A 22,740-nucleotide genomic window follows, 5' to 3' on the forward strand; every position below is an offset into this window, starting at 1 on the left:
TGAGTTTCGTACATCTCATTACCTCCGTCTATATCCGCCTTTCTTTTCATCCCTGTTAAAAGGTTTTCCATAGTGTGTCTTTAGCAAAAGTGTCTCTCGTTCACTGCCCTGTGTCACGATCTGTTCGCTCTCTCCTGTTCCCACTATTTGAGAACCACTGGACTAATGTGATGTATATAGAGAGAAAGAGTCACACAAACAATGCTATTTATGTATGAGGAAGTATAATGCAAAACGTCTATGATTGTTTGAGGGGTTGTGAGTGTCCAGTTGTAGTTTGCACTTTATTCAGAGCAAAGATATTTATAGTGACAATAATCAGTGGCTTTTTCTAATTTGTTCTCTCTAACAGCACCAGTGGTGGACGGTAACGAAGTACAAGAAGTAAAGTATTGTGTTTAAGTAGAGTTTTTTAGGTAGCTGTACTTTACTTCAGTACATTTTACACGTGGTTACTTTTTGCTTTCTACTCCACTACATTTTTTAACTCGACTGAAAAGTAAAAAGTACTTTTCATATGATTTGAGGCATTATTTTTAACATGTTTGAGGCAACATCCTGACGCCTTTGAGCAAACAGAAAAAAATACACAAAATTCATAAGAAAAATTAACAAATTCACTTGTATAAATATCACTACATTTACACTTCAACAGATTAACAACAATACTTTTATTTTTCACTCTTTAAGAACATTTTTAAACAGGTACTTTAATACTTTTACTCAAGTAGATTTTTTCATGTGATACTTTTACTTGAATAACTTTTTACCTCTGTATCTGTACTTTTACTTGTAACAATATTGAGTACTTCATCCACCACTGAACAGCTCACATATAAAATAAGAATCTAGACAGGGAGAAGGGAATAAAATGTTGGCCTTTTATTTTAGTATATATATATATATTTAATTGCATGCACATCTAAAACTGTTTTATTTCAGAAATGAAATAAACTTTCTTTATAGGTAAAAGCAGTGGAAAGGAAAAGCTGCCGAATGACAATTAAACTGAATGTTACGGAGAACTGAAGGTTTGTTTAGAAGTTGAATCTGTTTTGGATCAAAATTTTGTACATTTTGTGACATTTTTAAACCATGTACTAAATACCTCTTAGGTTTTAGTTTCTCTTAAGCAGTTGATATCTTAGCACAATATTTATACATTTGCTGTGTCATAAATGTGGAATATAATATAGATTCCACGCAGTTATGTGAGCACACACTAGGGCAGAGAAGTACTTGTATTACACAGATTATTGAATATTTATGAACATATGTGAGATAATGTATCATCATCACTTTTGGATTCATATAAAATGGTGTCATCGTTTTATAATGTATAGCCTCCTGTTGCATGGTGTGAGGTCTACATAAACATGTGCATGCGCCCTGTGTGTGCGTATACTTGTTTTTATAAAGTGTACAGACTGGTTTTGTATAGACAACAGAACAGTATAAATTGTGTTGTGTTTTGTGTTTATTTGTGGCTTTGGCTGTTGCATCTCATTTGAATGTGAACTTTTCCATACTATTAAAACAGACGCAGAGTGTAAAATGATTATTATAAGATGGAGTCATGTGCAATACTAACGTGAGCTGCTCTACTACACAACTATGAAACTATGAAACCGTTTATCGATGAATAAAATGTGGTTACAGTTTGCTTTGTGCTCGGTTCTTTTTGTGTGTGATTGAGGTTATAAGAGTCAAGGCTCAGTGGTTAAAGCTGAGGACATCTTATTCAGCACGCCTCCCGCTATCAGCACCTTTACATTTTCATCTTTTAAGGTAATGGATTATCTGCTCCTATTTTCTTTTTTATATCAGATATTAGTAATAATAAATGAATAAATAAATAGTTAGCTCCTCGCTTCTCTCCATGGACCAGCACCAAAATACATCTCCCACATGTTAGTGCCATATGAAGCATCTCACCTGCTTTAGCCCTGATGTAGTCCAGGTTTAGTTCTGGTTTAGTCCTGGTTTAGTCCCGGCCTCCTGCTGGTGCCCAGAGTCAGGACTAAACATGCAGAATCAGTGTTTCAGTTTTATGCAGCTAAAACCTGGAACATTCTTCCTGAAGATGTGAGACAGGCCTTTACTTTGACAATCCAGGCTCAAAATGGTTCTGTTTAGCTGTGCATACGACTGAAAGGTTTTTATTCTACCCCCTTCTCTTTTAGTGTTTATTTTACAATTATTATTTATGTTTTGATTTCTTTGTATTGTGGTTTTAATGCCTTTCTACAGTTTTAAAAAGCAGGTTTATTCTAATGATGGGCAGAGAACAGCCTTTTGCACCTTTAGCATCAGTTCATGAAAGAGTTGAACATTCACTATAGTTGTTTCAGCTGTTGCAGCGCCATCTAGCGTTACTTTAACATAAACGCACCCTGACAATGATAATGCAATAAATATATAAATATAAATAATGCAATACTTTCCATTGTTCTTAAATAGGGGTCAAATCTAATCTGGTAACAAATAAACGAAACAATGTGAAAGAAATGACACATCTGAGGGCTTGTATGTTACTCTATTCTTTGTATATGGATTTACACTGCCCAGATCTGTGCCACTGTAATAAGTAGGTTAAAGTATTTATTTGTTAGTACATTTGTGACAGTCGCTTTATACATGTATATATTACTACTGCGCTGTTGTTGAATTCAAAATAAAACTTAAATCATCCTGTTTTTCTCCAGCAGTGAAAGCGCGTGGGCTCCCTCTAGCGGCGGGCCATGATTATCACAGTCTTAAAATTGTTTAAAATTGCTTTTAATGTTTGATTTTATATTGTAAATTTTGTGATATTTTACTCTTGTATGTAGTGTGAAGCGTCTTTGAGTGACCTGGAAAGCGCTATATAAATAAACTGTATTATTATTATTATTATTATTAAAATCACTGGGGGTTTTATGGCTATCAATTTCAACACTTTATAAATATCGGGTAATGAGCAACATCAGGAATGCTGCTGTAGCTCAATCTGGACGTTGTGGGTTCAGTTACCGAGCAGATCATCACAGGTTTTAGAGTGTGAAAAGTGCACATCCCCAAACTCACTCATGCAGCTGTCAAACTAATCAGTGTTAGGTTTTATACACAGGGCCGGTCCTAGCTTTCAGGGGGCCCTAAGCTGAATTTGTCTCAGGGGGCCCAAGATTCACATTTGACAACATTATGACTCTGCTCTCATCACCTTGACCAGTTGTTTTTATATTTATAAGACCAACATCAGACTGAAAACATCCAGAATGTCACAACTACATTGAAGGTATCAGAACTAAGAATGGACACGTATGGACTGTAGTACACAAAAAATAAACTCAAAATAACTCAAAACCCTTTTTATTCTCAAAATAGCCTTTACCCTTTGCGTTGATCTCTACTGTGCACTTTTGGTATTTCTTGACCCTGACAAGGCCCAGCTGTGAAGTGAAAACCATTTGAGGAGATAAAATATATATATATATAAAATGCTGAACTATTTTATTTTTTCTCCGCTACATACTTCCACTTAACTCACATCATGTATTTATCATGTATTTAAACTGTAGAATTGGTAAACTTTTTAAAAATAAGGTAAACTTTTGCCTAGTCATGTATCTGTGCTGTGGAAAAAAACATTAAAAATATTGACCAACCAGGACAATCTCTTTTGCATTTCCGAGTTTGCATGTTTTGTTTTTGGTTTAGCGTCACAGTTGGGCCCCAACACTCCTCAAAGAAAACACAATTCAACACATTTTGCCAAAATCAATTTTATGAAAACTCATTCTGAAGAAATAACCAGAATACTTCCTTCATCACAGGTCCAATTTCCTGTTCAGATAACCTTGGCACAGTCGCACATATACAGAGCTGAGCAATTATTTCTCTGGCTGGAAAAACTGAGCGTCTATTAAAAGTAACTGCACAACAACTATGGTTAAAAACCAGCGGGACAAAATGAAGTGATATAATTGTTGAGTTCATGCAGGGTTTACAGTTGGCACCAGGTACGATAAGAAAACCACCAGGAGAAGAAGAGGCTACTGACAATAAAACAGCATTATGGAAGAGGTGCCCATAATGACTCATGGTTTCAGACTTTCCACAGTGATGTGTAGTGTTTGTAATTGGCTCTGTGCACAACAGCACCCACCGACCTCACTGTGAGCGTCACTACTTCCTGTCCAGTTTGATCTCTATGAGGTTTTTGCAGAGTGATGCTGAAAAGAATAAATATTTAAAGATGATGCAGTGGACAGGGAGTTGCAGGTGGATGTCACTGACAACATGTTAAATACTTCACAAAAAATGCAGGAGCCCCTTTTTTTTCAATCTCTACATGCTGCTGTTAGGCCAGTTAATACAATATGTGTCCTATGAAAACTGTGCAGACGACACTCAGATCTATGTGTCACTGCAGCAGGTGAATATGGACCAGTGGATTTACTCACTGCATCAACAGATCAGTGTGTGGACGCAAAACAACTTTCTCCAGATAAACTCAGACAAGACTGAAGTCATCATCTTTGGTCCACAGAAACATAGAGAAAGTGTGAGCAGTCAGCTCCAGTGTCTCTCTCTAAAACCATCAATGTTTACAATAATGTTTTGATTTGTTGTGTTGTGATTTTAATGTCTTTCTTATTCTGTAAAGCACTTTGAATTACTTTGTGTACGAATTGTGCTATACAAATAAACTTGCCTTGACTCACATTCAGTTAGATTTTCCACTTCATTTAGTATGAACAATGTAATGTAAGAGTGTTGGACACATTATTTGTATATATTCAAATAACCAGTGGTTGAAGAAGTGCTCAATTCTGTTACTTAAGTAAAGATACAGATACAGATACAGATACAGATACAGATACAGATACAGATACAGATACAGATAATATTCAAGTAAATGTAAAAGTATCACAAGAAAAATCTATTTAAGTGAAAGTATTAAAGTTCCTGTTTAAAAATGTACTTAAAGAGTAAAAACTAAGTAAGTAAGTAAGTATTTTTTGTATGTTTTGAGGACCTGTACTGATTTTTGTTGTAGTCAAATGTAGTGAAGTAAAAGTAAAAAGTATCCACTTTAAAATGTTTACTTAAGTACTATACTTACTTCATTATGTTCCACTACTGCAAATAATCTACAGCCACACCATCCATTTTGTGTTGCTATGTATCTGGACAATCAGAAATTCAAGTATTATTTTACATTTGAGGGAATTAAAACTGTATTTCATCACTGACTCAGTAATAGTGTAGTCTTTTCATGATAGAACATTTGGGCTCCTTTGGGAGCTGAGGCTGAGGCTGAACACAGAAACTACAAAAGTCCATTTTTGATGCGTTTCAACAGAATGTGCAGTGTTATATCAAAGCTGCTTCTAGTGAAAGAAATGAAGGAGAACCTGATCCAATAGTCATGCTCTTTGACAGGTAAGAAAGTAGACCAGTTTGTGTTTTTGATTGTTAATGCTGAAATAAAAAATATAAAATGTAACTTTCTATTTGCTATTAACACATCTAAGCAGCAGCAGCAGTGAGTCTGTGCCACCCGCCAAGACCTGCCCACGGCAGCCTTTTAGTCCAGTCACTGGAGCTAAGTGCATGTTTGCCATGGAGACAAAGGGACTACTTACTGTAGTTAATACATTTTTTTTTTGACAAGACTGAAGTCATAGTCTTTGTCTCACAGAAACAAATAGAAAGTGTCAGCAGTCACATCCAGTCTCTCTCTAAAACCTTCAAATCCAGCTGGAAATCTAGGGGTAATAAAGGACTCAGACTTGAACTTTAACAGCCACATCAAATCAATAACATCTGCAGCTTTTTACCATCTAAAAACACTGCAAAAATCAAAGGTAAACTGTCAAAACCAGACTTGGAGAGACTTGTGTCCAGTAGGTTAGACTCCTGTAACGTCCTGTTCACTGGCTCAAAACTGTTCTGTTTATCTGTGCATATGACTGAAAGGTTTTTATTCTGCATTATTCTCTTTTAATCTTCATTCATTTTAATCTTTCTTATTCTGTAAAGCACTTTGAATTACTTGTGTGTACAAATGCTATACAAATAAACTTGCCTTGCCTTATCAAAAGATTATTTATAATATTTAATCCATGATCCAGCCAAGAGTAGCCACAAACGTACTCAAGTAAAACTACCATTACTTCAAAATAAAATGACTCAAGTAAGGGTAAAACGTATTTGGGGATACTCCTCTTCTACACTAGTAAAAGTAACTGGTCTTAACATCTGACATAATTTGAAGTGAACGTATTTGGAAAGAACAAAACTTTTAATAACGAACAAATCTGCTATTTTCACAAAAATGAAATCATACCTGAAGTGCACTGTTACACTGCACACACACTAAAGCTAAAATCACTCAGTAAAGCTTTTGTGACTTAGAAAACTGACTCAAGATTCAAGATTTTATTGTTGTCATGGTGCAGAGTTTTGATGTAAAGTGCAATACTAAAGGTGCAAAATCAAATCCCATAATAACCCCGTGAATAAGCGCAGTGTGAACATGATAATGACATCAGAGCAGCACACGTGTGATAAACGTACAAAGTTTCTCTTCTAGTCCTGTCTCCACGTACAGACAGGAGACATGACGCCTGACAGAGCGAAGGGTAAACTCAGTATTTTTAAGTACTGTCACACTGTAAAACGTGTCATGTCATTCAAGGAGTAAAATATAAGAAAATACCAAAGACGTACAGTTTTAATAAAAGGATACTCAAGCAAAACTAATGGTGGATGAAGTACTCAGCTTTGTTATATAAGTAAAAGTACAGATACAGGGGCAAAAAATACTCAAGTAAAAGTAAAACTATAATGAAAAACTGTACTTAAGAAAAAGTATTAAAGTACCCGTTTAAAAATGTACTTAAAGAGTAAACAGTAAAAGTATTTCACGCTCAATCATTTATTTTCTACCTGTTTTTATTTGCGTATTTTTTGTTTTCTCCAGCCTCAGCCTTTTCAGCAGGTCTCAAATAATAAAAAACACCTTTACTTTTCAGTCCTGTTCAAATATGTAGAGGAGTAGAAAGTACAGATACCTGCTCTCAAATGTAGTGAAGTAAAAGTAAAAAATACCCACTGTAAAATCTACTTAAGTAAAGTACAGATACCTAAAATGTACAGTACATTCCACCACTGATGAGTACTACCCACACACGTTTTTGCCTTTGCACTATATTCACTACTCCTTAACCTTCAATATATTAAAAATACACAGAGACCGGTGTACTCTGACCAGTTTAAACCACACAGACTCCTAACGCCAACTGCCAGAGGCTCCAAGTGCACGCCCAGACCCGGGAAAGCTTTTAAACAACTGCACTCATCTAAGAACATCAAACCGCACTCCCTCACATTTACGAAGCCTGCCTCATTTACGCCGCTGCTGTGTGCTTTGGGAGAACTGCGACTTCAAAGTGGGCTGGAGGACTGTTTTAGACTGGATTTCATCACTGCTGGAGCTTTGGCTGTTTTAAATTTAAGTTTTTCAGCACAAACCGCACATTAAACGTCTCTAATCTCGGTGTGATGGCTCAAAGCCTGTTTATGTAACTTAAGATGAAGTCGCCTATAGGTTATATAATACTGTAACTGTCCTGCAGGTGATGAATACATGGTGAACTTTGTCAGTATTTGGCGTTGTCATTATATCAAGAAGGTCCCAGGTCAGAGTTAAGACCCAGAACAAGAACAGTTACAGAACAATATAGATTTTTGACTCTCAGTTATATGTGCTCAAAATTAAAACGAGTGCAGTACAAATTTTAGGTATCTGTACTTTACTTAAGCAGATTTTAAAGTACTGTATATATGTTTTACTTTTACTTCACTACATTTGAGAGCAGGTATCTGTACTTTCTACTCCACTACATTTTTGAACAGGACTGAAAAGTAAAAGTATTTTTTTAATACAGTTTGAGACATGATGAGGTTTTTTTTTTTTTTTTTTTTTTTTTAACACGTTCATAGTCTGAGCAAACAAAATATATATAAATAAAACAAAACTCAGCCCAAATCTTTATCAAATTCACTACATTTGAAGCTTTATAAGTTGTCAAAATCTGTGTGAAATGCTTTTATTTTTCATTCTTTAAATGCACTTTTAAACTGTTTAAAAATGTACTTAAAGAGTAAAAAGTAAAAGTATTTCGTGCTGAATCATTGTTTTTTTCCAGCTGTTTTTATTTATGTATTTTTGTTTGTTGATAAAATTAAACCCTCAGCCTTTTCAGCAGGTCTAAAATAATAAAAAAAATATACTTTTACTTTTACCTGTTCAAAAATATAGTGGAGTAGAAAGTACAGATACTGCTCTCAAATGTAGTAAAGTAAAAGTAAAAAGTATCCACTGTAAAATCTACTTACGTAAAGTACAGATACCTAAAATGTGATGAGTACTACCCACATGTTTTTGCGTGGGTAGTACTAATACTTTTACCTAAGTAGACTTTTTCATATGATACTTTTACGTTTACTTTAATTTGCCCTGATATCTGTACTTTTACTTAAGCAACAAAACTGAGTACTTCTTCCACCAGCTTCACCTTAAAGCAATCGAGACTTTACGCACGTTTTTGTCCTTTTCCAGATGTAAAACTTGTAAAAATGTGCCACACGCCGCAGTAGAGCATAAGCTGTAATATTCGACAGATAAACACATCTGATCTGGACGCAAAGATGTGACTTTATGATTCTATTTTGAGCTCATGCGTCGATCCGTTTCCTCTGTGCGTATTTTCAGCACTTTTCTCGCCGCACATGTTGACGCCAGTGATGTTTTCCTCCCCAACCTGCCGCTTCCCGATTGGCTGCGCTGTGCAACAGGCGTGGAGGGTGCGGTCTGGGTGAACGACGCTGTTTCTTCTGCTTAAACCTTTAATTTAAACAGTATCTATCCTTTTTTTTTTTTTTTTTACTGTTGTCTCGTGCGCCATGGATTAAAACGTCACTTTACTCTTATATACTGGATGTCACCTGTTGATTAAACCATCATTTGGGAGTTAAGCCCGGGACGCGTAATTGTGGCTCTGAAGTTGATGAGAGCTCGAGGAGTGATGTGTTCCACGCGCTGCTCCTGTCCGCGCGCCTGAGCTGCTGTTGGTTGTTGTTCTTCTTGTTTTGTGCGTGGGGTTTTGGACCATGGCGTGGTGTGACCGCGGGGTCCAGACGCTCCTGGCCATCGTGGGCGCGTTCGCAGCCTTCAGCCTCATGAGCATCGCCATCGGAACCGACTACTGGCTGTACTCGCGCGCCTACATCTGCAACGCCACCAACGTGACCGCGGACGAGACCCAGCTGCAAACCAAGAAAGTGAAAGGGGATCTCACGCACTCTGGGCTTTGGAGGATCTGCTGTATAGAAGGTAACAAAAAAATAATAAAATAAAATAAAAAAATCATTGTCATTGCTGCTGTGATGTTCCAGTTTTAAAAGCGTTGGAATAATTACGCACAGTCTAACTTTGGATATGGCATCACTTTCATTTTAAACACACCCACATTGGAGCATATGGCTTTGTTAACTAAAATATGCATAATGCACTTTTCTGAAACTAAAAGCCCTAGAAAAGAACCGCGGCTGTTTTGTGCGTGCGTAATGCTCCGTTTGCATCAGTGTAGCTATAAATTATTCAGCGCCGCAGAAAAGGATTAGACAAAGCTAATGAAATGGTTTTAAAACGACTCCTTCAACAGTCCGTCACAGTTTACAGAAGAGTTTATTTGAATCTCTTCTGCCTTTTTGTCAGTCTGATGTTATTGGGTCTTTTCTTGTCTCGCGCGTTAGCAGTTTCTGAGCCACTGTCAGAGATCAAACCTCAAACACCACACAGATATCATGTCACCGGGCTGTCCCTGCTCTACAGGCTCATGGTGTACTATGTAACTTTTCTGGTTGAAGTAGGCCACCTGCTTGTTCCCATGGAGATGCTGTTGCTTACCCTGTTCAGATTATGGTATTGGACATGCTCTGAGACAAATTACAGGTCACATCTGTGGTCTAACAAAGAATATTTTTCCAATATATTTATTCAGGAACGAACAAAAACATGATTGAATGAAGACAAGACCGATAAGTGAAACATTCCAGGCATAGCAATGATATCTCCATGTAGACAAGCATGTGGCGGACCTCCCATGAACATAGCTGATCTGAATCAAGACATTGTTTGCTCACTCACGTATCATTTATTCAAAGATGTGATGACATAATAATCATCAAATCCACTTTCAGTCCTTCTTCTTGTGATTTGATGGAAGCTCATTTTACGTGCCACTGGTTTATTACATCAGTATAATATTTTTCATGCATAAATGTGTTGTTTTCGTACAAAGAAGATAAAAATACATCTGAATTATGAATGTGTGGAGCATCAGAAAATCATTTGCTGCGACAACATGCAAAGTATAGAATAGGAGACTAGCATAGAACAGGACATCCCAGCCCTGCAGCCATTTTGCTACAGTCTGAATACATAAAAAAAAATCAATAAATGTTCAAATCACTTCATGTTCGGAGGCAGATGACATCTTGTGGCACGGCACAAGGAAAAGAAAAGGAGAATTGGCAAAAAATACTGTTCTACTGTTATTCATTCTATAGTCCCTCCTACGTTTCTCAGCACTGAACCACGCAGCAGAAATGAAAGATATTTTAGTTGCTGACATCTGCTCAAAACGCACTCAAACATTTTAAAGATAGGTGCTATTAATACTGCGTCTATAGGTTAATCAAAAGAACTGCTTCTGCCTCTCACACCCCAGAGAGCGGCATCAGCAGCAGGGAGATGAGGAGCACTCTTCTTAAACTTTGCCAGCTGTCTCGTGCACTTTCATTTCTGAAGACAAAGTAAAAACACAAGCTCCTCACACCTGCTGTAACTGGTGCTAAGAGCAGCCAACCTAAAATGCCAAGTCGCTCAATAGCATGTTCTGGTGAAGTGGGTCATTGGATGTTTAACAGACACCCTGTTTTGAGAGAGGTTGAGAAAAATGTGTAGAAAGTTTGATCGTTTTCGGAGAGTAAAAATGACAAAAGGCAGAAGGAGGTAAAATAGCACTGCGGCAATTAATAGGAATAATAGTTAAAATAATAGTTTGAGTAAATGTTCAATCTAGATAAGACTCAATTTGTTACTCTCATATGTAGAATTGGCCTATTTTACCTTTCCCTGATTACAAAACTGTACTATAAACATCAGCAACCAATAGAAATACACTTGTCGAGCCGAATAACTGATGAAATAATTGCTCACGAGTCGACGACTAGAATAATTGTGAGTTGCAGCCCTTGTATTGAAGCTGTGTTTCTGAATCTACTTCTATAAATACATGGCCATCTGCCAATGACTGCTGATCACATGCTGTTCCATCCATCCATCTTCTTCTGCTTATCCGGGGCAGAGTCTCAGGGCAGCAGTCTAAGCAGGGACGCCCAGACTTGCCTCACCCTAGACTCTTCCTCCAGCTCCTCCAGTGAGACCCCAAGGCGTTCCCAGGCCATCCGAGTGCCCTAGTCCCTCCCACGTGCCCTGTCTTTCCCCCAGAGTCTCCTTCATGCCCGGAACACCTCCCCAAAGGCGTCCAGGAGGCATCTAGAACTACTCCAAGCTCCTCCCATGTGACCGAGCTCCTCACCCTATCTCTAAGGGAGCACTCAGCCACCTTGTAGAGAAAATTACTTCGACTACTTATATCCGTGATCTTGTCCTTTCGGTCATTACCCAAGGCCCAGTAAATTGAGAACATTGACTTTCAACTCAGCTCTTTTCGCAACACATGAATGATTTAGGCTTCGTAACTGGTTAATTACGAGGTTAAGAGGACGGTATTATTGAGGCGTTTGTGGGTTAACCCTGAATCATTAAAGGAACATTTTCTTCATTATGAATTAAATCTTTGTTCCTGCTTTACTAAGACTTAAGCGTAATTGTTATAAAGTGTAACTGCATCATTTAAACCACGTAATCCTTCTCTTTCTTCTGCACACGTACAAAATATCTCAAAATTTAGATCATCTCTGTTACCTCCTGCTCTTCCTCTGTTTATTAATGCCGTTTTCACATCTTCGCTTTGTTCTGAGCTGTTTTTAAAAGGCTTATCACGTCTAAAAATGAACAGGAGGTGTGGTTGGACACATTTCACATCAGGTACGAGAGGTGTGGTGTTAATGGGCTGCACCTTGCACACTACATCGCGTGCATGCAATTTAACATCTTGTAGCTTAGCACTTTAGCAGCGCCGGCATTGGGCTTTCAGAGGGAGACAAAGTAAAGCCTTGTTCTGCGCTCAGTCAGTCATGCTTAAACCAAACATGAACTCCCACTTAAACAGCCTGATGATATGTTTTGAACTGAGGCAGAAGCTGACATAAAGGTGTCTTTGATTAAGGTATTTGAATGGGTTGAGCATAGCGGTGGTGTTGTGTTGTGTGAGAGTGGAGTGAATCAGACCTGTGAATGCATTAGTGAGATGTCAAAGGCGTCCTCAGAGAAGCGGGGCTCAAATGTGATTCTGGGTTGCCGGGGGAGATTGTGGGGGGAGGTTGCTATGGCAAAGGGATGCTGAGTAATAAAGATGTGCTGTGGGGACATACCTTCCCTACTTTGCTCTCCTTGTCTCTAAAATCAAATCACTACATGTGTTTTTCTCTCAGTTCAATAAAACGGTTTGCTCCAATGTCATTATTTACACAGTGTTTCCGGTTCTAGACATTACAACATTTTTATAGGTGAAATACGTAACTTTCTGTGAGATGGTCCATTACTCGTCTCCCTGGAGGTGTTATCGATTTGTCTGGAATGTTCCACACTACAACATGAAACAGATCCATTTTCATTATTCATGCCTTATCTTCAGGTGTTTTTCTGCTCAAAAATATATTGACAGACATACTTTGCTGATGATGTGATCAATATTATCTGGGAGTGTGATGCTAGTTAAAGGCACTGCTCTGTCTAAAGCTCCGTTACTCAAGTTGGAGTTAAATTTGAGCTTTGTTTTAACGTAATCTGACCAGGAAGAGTTGACTTAGATGGAACTACAACAAATGAGCTGATTTGTGCTGTTAAACAAGTCTCGCACACATAAATTTCAGTAAAAAGCTAACGAGAATTAGGCAACTCTCACATTTTTTGTCGAAAATCAAACTCTTAAACAGGATCATGAACGCTCGTATTGATCACAGACTCCTGAAAATGTGCTATTTGAATTCATCCATCCAAGAACTCACTGTATTGCAACAAAAACCTGCATTTTAATATTAATTTTAGTTGCCCCCACCTGCATAAAATAGTATAGAATCCTGTACAATATAGGCATACATGTAGAAAACCCTCAGCGTAATGTCACTGTAAAGTATCAATACAGAACATTCAAGGCCAAAACGTAACATCTCCATGGAAACACACAGATGGTGGACCCTCCCTCAGAAAAGTTGCACAGTGCACCTTTTATAACGCATCATTGCAATCTTACATTTTATTTGTGGGTTTCAGCTTCCTGTTTATAGGCAACATTTTGAGGACTTTTCACCAGTCACAACAGTTTGTTTTGAATTCGTCGCTACGGCAACGGTCATAATTTTTCGTCATTGTGAAACCCATGAAATGACACCTGCCTCTCAGATCATGCAGTGATTTAGTTTCACCCCAGATCCCCGTTCTGGTAATACTTTCTGCATGTATTTAATCTTAAATATATTTTAATCTTAAAGCTGTTAACGTCACACATTTTCTTGTAAAATCGATTTGATGTAGTTGTAGAAAATATACAACCGCAGAGACACACGGAGCAGACAGTAGTAGGTCTTTGAATACATTTATCCCGGGGGTTTTATCTACACAGCGGAGCATCTTATCTTGCAAAGGCGAAACAACATGACCATTCACATAAGTTATCCTAATGCAATACTTCGAATGAGCTGTTTTAGCAATCTTGTTACTGCATAGATGTTGGGCAATCAGTGTGTTAGATAAAAAACAAATACTTGGATTTCTTTTTTCCCCTAACCAAGCCAGTGTCCGCCGTCCTCTGTCTCTGTTCTCACCCTGTCTGCTTGTCTCCCTGGCAGGTATCAACAAAGGCAGCTGCTTCCGGATTAACCATTTTCCGGAGGACAACGACTACGACACGGACAGCTCAGAGTACATCTTACGTAAGTTTATCTCCTGACACTTGTGTAGCCTTCAATACTGTCGCCGTGACGGTGGAGTTATCACAAAGACCCCTAATGTGTCGTGACATGCTGGCCCTCCCCCACACTGATGTCATACGGAGATGAGGAGGGAGGGATGGGGAAATGAAGTGTTTCTCTCTAGTTCAATGAATACATCAGAGGGAACTGTCGCCGCTCCAAAATTGTCCAAACTACGTGGGTTGGGTTTGTTATTACAGTTCAAACAAAATCACTTATTTTGCCTTTTGGCAATGCGTTGACTTTGAATGAACTCCCACGCACGCCTCGGTATCAATGGACTGGCTTTGTCTCATATCCGGTGTTTTTCTGTGAGCCATCATTAAACAGACTGTATCAGTGCTGAGACGTTATGGCTCTGTATCCACTAATGTTTAATTAGGCTGTCCAAAGGTTCATCTTCACCGGTCCCAAAGAGGACTATTACATTGGCCTGATAGCCTGATAGCTCAGTTATTATTATGACTTTTTTTGTTCCCACTGTCTGCAAGAGAAAAAAAAGAAAGTTTTGCTCATAAATTGCATAAGATGTGCTTCTTTTTTTCTCTTTTTACACCATAATACAAAGCAACTCTAAAATTATTCAGAATACAGTACTCAGATTGAGCTACAAAATACATTTTACTTTACTAAATACCTTCAAGGCACTCACCCGTTCATACACCTGTGCACACAAACACTGGGGCAAGGTGGTTTAAGTGTCTTGCCCAAGGACTCAACAACAGCATTCACCTTTGGGAGCTGGAATTGCACTGCCAACCTGTGGGTCAGTGGATCAGACCGCTCAAACAATGATGTTTATGTAGAGAGCAGGATTCAAACTACCAACCTTCAGATCAGTGGACAAACACTCTTATCTACTGTCGCCCCATTTTAAAAGTATTGTTCTCTCTGTCTGTTCATTGGAGCCACTGATTCTCAAACATTATTACATGTGAACATGTGAATTCTAAAATTAGTGTCTCCCTTTTTATTTTAATAGATTATTTTTCCAGACCAAGGTTTAGTTGTTCACATAACTAGTTCGCATGCTGGAGCCTCGTTTGTTATCGGAATTAACCAGACAAATCGCTCCACCAACCAAGAACGGTCATGGTTTAATAGTGTAAATATGAAAACAAATTAAATCTTGGTCTGGAAAAACAATCTACTGAGACAAATTAACAGAAGACCAGATGAACCTTTATTGGCGTCTCCCTTATCATCTGATCCTTGCTGACATCTGTCACCGGACATTCTGTAAAGGGATTACGTTATGCAAAATTGACTTCATGTTGCAATATCCAAAAACATACCTGGAGTTGTTTTTGTATCATGTTTCAGTAGCTTCATTTTGCATATTTTTGTACAGCACCCTCTACGTTAGCACCTTAGACTGTATAAAGTTTAACATAAAATTAATGCTGATATGAACTACTATTTATGGACAAAATAACCAAATAATAATACTAGGATCACATAGAGCCCATTTGGATACAGTCTATGGTCAGCACATTGTAAAGATCCTCTGTTTCATCAGCTTCTTGTCAGTGGAGTTATTCTGCTTCTATTGACTGATGAGAGATCCTTACATGACGGCACATATCATGACTGAAGCTGTAGTGTTGATGATTTGACGTGTGTGTTCTTGTGTAGGGATCGTGCGGGCCTCCAGTCTGTTCCCCATCCTCAGCACTATCCTGTTGATGCTGGGAGGTCTGTGTGTGGCAGTGGGACGCATTTACAGCAGAAGAAACAACATCCTCCTCAGCGCTGGCATCCTCTTCGTAGCTGCAGGTACGGATCACATAGAAATAGATGATAGAAACAGCGTCCATGAAGGTACAAATGCATTTATTTGAAAGGCAAGGCAAGGAAAGTGTGTTTGTATAGCACAATTCATACTCAAAGTAATTCAAAGTGCTTTACAGAATAAGAAAGACACAATACAACAAATTAAAACATAAATAATCATGATGAAATAAACAATAAAAAAGAAGAGTGCAGAATAATTTAGCTGCTTAAAACTGAAATTCTGATTCACCATGTTTAGTCCTGATTCTGGGGACCAGCAGGAGGCCGGGACTAAACCAGGACTAAACCAGCACTAAACCAGGACAACATCAGAACTAAAGCAGGAGGCCGGTCCCTGGAGTCAACATGGTGTGAGATGGTTCATATGGCACCAACATGTCAGAGATGTACTTTTGTTCTAGGCCATGGAGAGACTTGTTCACAAGCAGAGCTGCTTTAAAGTCTATTCTCTGAGCCACAGGAGCCAGTGCAGAGACCTGAGCACAGGACTTATGTGCTTGTACTTCCCGGTTCTAGTCAGGACCCGAGAAGCAGCGTTCTGGATGTACTGCAGCTGTTTTAACACTTGTTTGGAAAGGCCAGTGAGCAGGACGTTACAGTAGTCTAATCTACTGGAGAGAAACGCATGCATAAGTCTCTCCAAGTCTGATTTAGACAGTATATCTTTGAATTTTGCATGCTTGCTAGAATGAGGTGTCTTGCAGGTTAACTATCTCCATTTATAGATACAATTTGTGATATGGTCTGAGGCTGAGTGCGCTTCCAAATGAAAACTTCCATAGATTTATTGTCATTTTGTCCTTTTTTAAGTTTTCCTTCAGTCCAAAACTATACATCTACATACAAGAGGTCGAAGACTTTCCCCAAGGGCTTTTAACAAGTGCACAACTGCTTTCAAAGACCTCAGGGATGGAAAGACCACACCAGTATGAGACGTGCTTTACAGTGTCCTGCAGGAATATTGTCAAAATCTATAGTTGTAGCGACCCAGAGTCTTTGTCGCTTTGAGGGGAGTCCGGGCCCAGTATCTCGGTCTGACGTGCTGCCGTTTGTAAGAAGTACATCGAGTCGCACAGTGCATTTTCTGGTGGTTTAATGAAGCAGGTTACACAGACAAAGATGGTATAAATGTAGGCCTACAAAAAAAATAGTATAGTAACAAGCAAAAACGAAACAGTCAACCAAAAATACAGCTACCCGGCGTCTCCCTTCTCCAACTGCCCCACAGAAGGAAACCCGGTGCCTTTGAATGTCACTTTTGCCCACATGACCCCGCCCCTCATGCATTGCCATAGCAACCAAATCACCCAAATATGGCTTCTATAACAGTCATGATGGTAACTTCATGCTGTCATTCTGATACTTTTTCTACCCTCAAGACCCAACAAGTGTCTGCAGTTTTCCAGCACTGATTCATGGAAATGTTTCAGAAGCTGTGCAAATATTCAAATTTTAATCAGCCATTTCTATATGTTTGATGTGCTCGAGTTTAACTATGCACAAACACAGGGAGAACATGCAAACTCTGCACAGAAAAACTGCCATGATGTTTACTTTTCTGGGGTTAGTTTGAATGAAGGGCACTGGGGACTTTACTCGAGCAATAATAAAACAAAATACGTAATAAACGGATAAATCAAATACTTTTTTTCCCTGTACACTGTAAGGAAATACATATCACGTGTTAGCAAATAGCCTAACATGGTTCTGCACCTCCCATTCCCAATATGCTCGTCATTTTCTTACCGTCTTCTCACTCCTTGACATCCCTCCATTTCTACTAATTGGCAGTGATACGCAGTTGATATTCAGAGGAAAAACAGAAGGTGAAAAGGTGTAGGAAAGGTGTAAATATTCAGCAGTTCTTGTTAATACCCTCAGTCAAAGCGTGTTGAATTACAATGAGAAGAGCCTTGCACCTGCGTATAAGTTTAAATACGCACCCATTTTGTCAATACTCTTTTATAAAATGCTGATTATGGTGTACGACCCTGCTCGTCATTTATTTGCTTTCAGTTTGTTTACACGTAGATAGAAATATTCTGATTTATACCAAGAAGTGATTAAGGTATGTATTGAAATTAACCTTACAGACGTTTTGCTACGGTAACATAAAAGAAAGAAAGAAAACGCAATTAGAGAATATAATGAGATGAGAGGCAGAAGCGTGTATTATAGCATTCTATATAAAATTAAATCAATATTTAACTAATAACAGCGACGGTAGCTCAGTTGGTAAGGGTGTTCATCCTCTGATCCGAATCCCGCTCTCGATATAAACATCACTGGCAGAGCGGTTGTTGTGTCCTTGGGCAAGACACTTAACCCACCTCACCCCCAGTGTCTGCGTACACCGGTGTATGAATGTGTGCGTGAATGGGTGAGTGGTTCCTTGATGTAAAATGCTTTGCGTGTGACCATGAGACCAATTTATATGGTTGCAAGTTGAAATACCATCCTACATCCAATCACCACAAAATCTGTTTCTATCTAATGATACTGGACCCTGTAAATCAAAGACGCACTATGTAACTTGGTGGTGGGGCGTCTGCAAACTGCTTGTCTCCATGGAGAAGTTATTGCCTTACCTAGAATGTTTCACAGTATGGCGTTAAAAGTATCAAACTTGCTTTCATTCCGATACAAAGTCTTGAAAAACAGGTACGTTTAATGTGACCTGGCCTGGTGGCTTCTCTCTTCCTGTGGAAACATAAAGGTGACCAACCATCCACAAGAAATGTTACAGTCTAGAGCTGGGGTGTCGAACACATTTTCACAGAGGGCCACATCAGCAAAATGGCTGCTCTCAAAGGGCCAGATGTAAAATAAATCTAACAAATTTTTTAACTTTTTAATTAACTGTTTCTTGTATTTCTTACTTATTCAAGTTACAAATACTGCATATGTATTTGCCTAGATGTAAAAATATGGCTGTGTAATTGTGTATCTCCTGATATAATGACATTTTAAGACCATCATACTTTTTAATTTAACCTGTTGAGGACCACATAAAATGATGTGGAGGGCCACATTTGGCCCACGGGCCTTGAGTTTGACACATGTGGTCTAGAGCATTTTAAAGCACAAGTGTCCCATATAATCTGATACAATTTTCTTACAATTCTGACTTCCTGATTGGTTGTCAAAAGGTCAGTTGGCACAGTGCTTGTCCTCTGATCTGTCGTTTCAAATCCTGCTCAAGATGTAAACACCTTTGGCAGAGCAGTTTAGATCCACTAACCCACAGTTTGGCAGTGCGATTCCAGCCCCCCTAGATGAATGCTATCGTTATGTCCTTAGGCAAGACACTTGACGCCCCTTGCCCCTAATGTGTGCGTACTCTGGTGTGTGAATGGGTGAGTGGTTCCTCGATGTGAAGCGCTTTGAGTGTCTTTAAAGTGGAAAAGAGGTGCATAAATATGATTATTTACCATTTAGTCAAAGTTCTGAGTACATAAAATACATGCTAATAAGTTATAAACCAAGAAAGGAACTTAGAACCTCGGTCAAACTAATGTGTTGAAGCTGCTTTTAGTTATTATGCTGCAAACAAATGGAACAAATTGCCTCTTGAAATATGGTTATCCTCAAACACTGGTATTTTTAAATCTTGTAATATTGTGTCTGCAATGTGCAGTATTGATTAAAAATACCTCGCCTCGATTCACAAGGCAAACTTTTCTATGTTGCGCAGGTCTGAGTAACATCATTGGCATCATCGTGTACATCTCGAGTAACGCCGGCGACCCCAGCGACAAGAAGGACGAGGACAAGAAGAACCAGTACAACTACGGCTGGTCGTTTTACTTCGGGGCCCTGTCCTTCATCGTGGCCGAGTCTGTGGGAGTCCTCGCGGTCAACATTTACATCGAGAAAAACAAAGAGAACCGCTTCAGAGGCACACACGACTTTATCAAAACCAACTCGTCCTCCTCACCGTACTCCCGCATCCCGAGTTATCGTTACAGACGGCGACGATCCCGATCAAGCTCCCGATCCAGCAATCCGTCCCGTGAGCCGTCTCCGGTCGGGATGAAGACAGGTGGGGTTCTGGGGATGGGGGACATATCGCTGTACTCACTCCCCCGAGACACTTTGAAGGGAGGGAGGAAGAACTCCAGCCACTATAGTCCAGAGCAAGAGAGAGAGGGTTTTCTACAAGTGCACAACTGCTTTCAAAAAGACCTCAAAGATGGAGTGAACAGAAGGACCACACCAGTATGAGAAGTGCTTTACATCTGCAGTTCTCCAGCAGTGATTCGTGGAGATGTTTTCGTAGGGCTGTGCAATTATTCCAATTTTAATTAAGACTTAGATTCAGCCATTTTGAATTGTCAGTGATACGCTTGAGATCCATTGCCAGTTCTTTGTCAGTAAAAAACATGCGGTTTGGAGCAGAGTTCAGGCTTTGGAGTAAGAAAAACAGGAAAAGTCTGTCTTGTTTGTGTTCAAGAAATTACTATTAAAAGCAATGTTTTTAATATGACTAAATGTAATCCAATAGAGAACTATACCCAGCTCTATGTTCTATATTTGAGCTATAGGAAGTATACAGCCAGTCTCTGTAAAGTTTTTTTTATCAAACCTTTATTTAACCTTTCTTGTAGGCCTACATGTTATTAGTGGTATGGCAACTATACGCAAACACAGGGAGAACATGCAAACTCTGCACAGAAAAGCACCACCTGTTCATTTATACCACAGTGCCACCTGAATAATCACTCATTGATAAATATTACTATGATGTTTACTTTGGCAGATCAGTTTGAATGAAGAACACAGCTCGAACCGTAAAACCAGAAACTGAACGACAGAGAAAACGCTCGTTTAGGCAATCAAAAGACTCTCTATTGTTGTCTTTGGAAATTTTATGTGCAAACAATATGATCTAACTTGACTATAGAGTTTTGGATCAGACCGTAGACTGTATAAAGAAGTGGACTAAGCGAGTGCGACGTCACCCATAGCGTTTAGCTCCAGTCGAATGAAGTTATAGCGGTGATTTTGGAGCCGAAATCCATATTTGGAATTCCGACCATGAGTATCATAGCAACCAAAGAGCCAATCCGGAGCGTGGACGTTGAAGGTAACACCCCTTCCCACACACAACGCTGGTTTAGCTTAGCAACGCTGTCAATCAAACCTGTTGCTAACACTTATAGGATTGACCTCGGGGAAAGAAGGCGTTATTAATGTTCATATCTTAATTTATGGACAAAATTGTGAAATAAAAACACAAAAGGACCAAGTAGCGCGGATTAATACAAACATTTTAAGCCCAAAATGACGAGCCTGACAGCAGCAGTTACAGAGAGAAAGGTGACGGTTTTGCAATAGAAAGTGAATTGGAGCCAGAGTTGATGGAGCCGAGAGCGTGCCCATGCTCACTTTGGATTTGAAATGTGGCGGCTAGCAGTTTAGCTATGTCCATTTATATATACAGTCTATGGTACAGACGCAAATCAGTCATTTATGCTTTTTTAAATTGTCCCCTCTGCTTTAATGTTACTTGTTAAAACGTGTTGTGAATAATTTCTCACTTTGTTTAGATCACATGTTTTGTCGGTAGTGGATGTTTTAAGCCTACAAGACTTTATTCTGTAAATGCCTCATATGTTTTTGTGACAAATTTTCCCAATTATAATCCAGATATTAACAGAGAAAAAAACAATAACCAGGTTGTTGGTTTGACACAGTTTTTTTTATTTGAAATGCACTGAATTCTCCCTCATACAAATCACTGTAGAGTTTTGCTGAATTTTTGCGCTTGACTTTTTTACAGTGCACATACAGATCACATGACCACTATATTGTACCAGTGTGTTCTTCAGAGCAACAAAATATTGGGAATGTGAATATGGGGTTTTATATGATGCAAAAGTGTGTGTTTTGATATTGTCGAGCTCTAAAGTGCTGTCGTCTTTTTCTTATTCTAAGTGGTGCTAACTCCTCCTGCACACCTTTGATCGTCTTAAGCCTCCTCAACTGCCATTTCTGTAGCACTAACTGTGAGTGTGACGGTTTATTAAGTGTTCTCTTTGATCACTGCCACATTGGGACATGTTCTATCTGTAAATACAGTGATGTAGAGTCTTTTGTACGCTCAGGGATGACGTACAAGCCAATCACTCCACTTATAGACATGTGGAGCTTATTTAAGCTGTGCCATACTGTTACTGTGTAGAGGAGAGGTGAGAACACGCTGTGGCTGTTAATTAACTTTTGCTTTTCCTGTGTTCATGGCTTTTGTGTTCAGAGGTATGTCTGATGCTGGTTTTGTCATTTTGAAAAACAGTTTATAATGCCACAGTGTTAACCCTTTGTATTTATTATGTTCACATGTACTCCAAGTATCTATTCTGTGCAACTTCGTTCAACAATAACAAGTTTTTCAAATGAAAATGATTTTGTTGTTTTGTTTATTTGATGGACACATTCTGAGGTTTGGGCTTTCACTGTCTTACGTATCTAGGTTTAGATTTCATTTGGTTGAGACTTGGTTTGGTCTGATTGAATATTAGTCTTTACTTTTTTCCATATTTAATAAAGTGTCATAATTCCTCATTACCTTTTATGTTCTATACTCGCTTCCATCACAAAAATGTTCAGGGAGTAAATACTCAAGGGTGTGAGCCTGAGACTGAGCCCTGGCTTTGGTGATGGTTTTATTTGATGATTGAACGCTGCTGAGGACACCTGTCTGGAGCAGTGTGTGACCACAGCGCCCCCTAG

At 38.9% G+C, this 22,740-nt stretch overlaps 1 protein-coding gene across 1 annotated transcript; it reads left to right on the plus strand.

Annotated features, from left to right (window-relative positions):
- The first annotated feature begins 9,044 nt into the window (after nt 1-9,044).
- On the plus strand, nt 9,045-22,406 carry LOC117374416 (voltage-dependent calcium channel gamma-4 subunit-like). Its single transcript, XM_033970521.2, has 4 exons — nt 9,045-9,385; nt 14,092-14,175; nt 15,850-15,990; nt 19,703-22,406. Exons 1-4 carry the CDS (start codon nt 9,163-9,165, stop codon nt 20,230-20,232), a joined length of 978 nt encoding a protein of 325 aa, XP_033826412.1. The 5' UTR covers nt 9,045-9,162; the 3' UTR covers nt 20,233-22,406.
- The last annotated feature ends 334 nt before the right edge of the window (nt 22,407-22,740 follow it).

Source organism: Periophthalmus magnuspinnatus, chromosome 1, assembly GCF_009829125.3.
Source record: "Periophthalmus magnuspinnatus isolate fPerMag1 chromosome 1, fPerMag1.2.pri, whole genome shotgun sequence".
In the NCBI taxonomy this organism is placed as follows: domain Eukaryota; kingdom Metazoa; phylum Chordata; class Actinopteri; order Gobiiformes; family Gobiidae; genus Periophthalmus; species Periophthalmus magnuspinnatus.

Coding starts and splice junctions, on each gene's coding strand:
- LOC117374416 (XM_033970521.2), top strand. CDS start 9,163: ATGGCGTGGTGTGACCGCGGGGTCCAGACGCTCCTGGCCATCGTGGGC. Junction 14,176..15,849: donor CAGCTCAGAGTACATCTTAC/GTAAGTTTATCT, acceptor GTTCTTGTGTAG/GGATCGTGCGGGCCTCCAGT. Junction 15,991..19,702: donor CATCCTCTTCGTAGCTGCAG/GTACGGATCACA, acceptor TATGTTGCGCAG/GTCTGAGTAACATCATTGGC.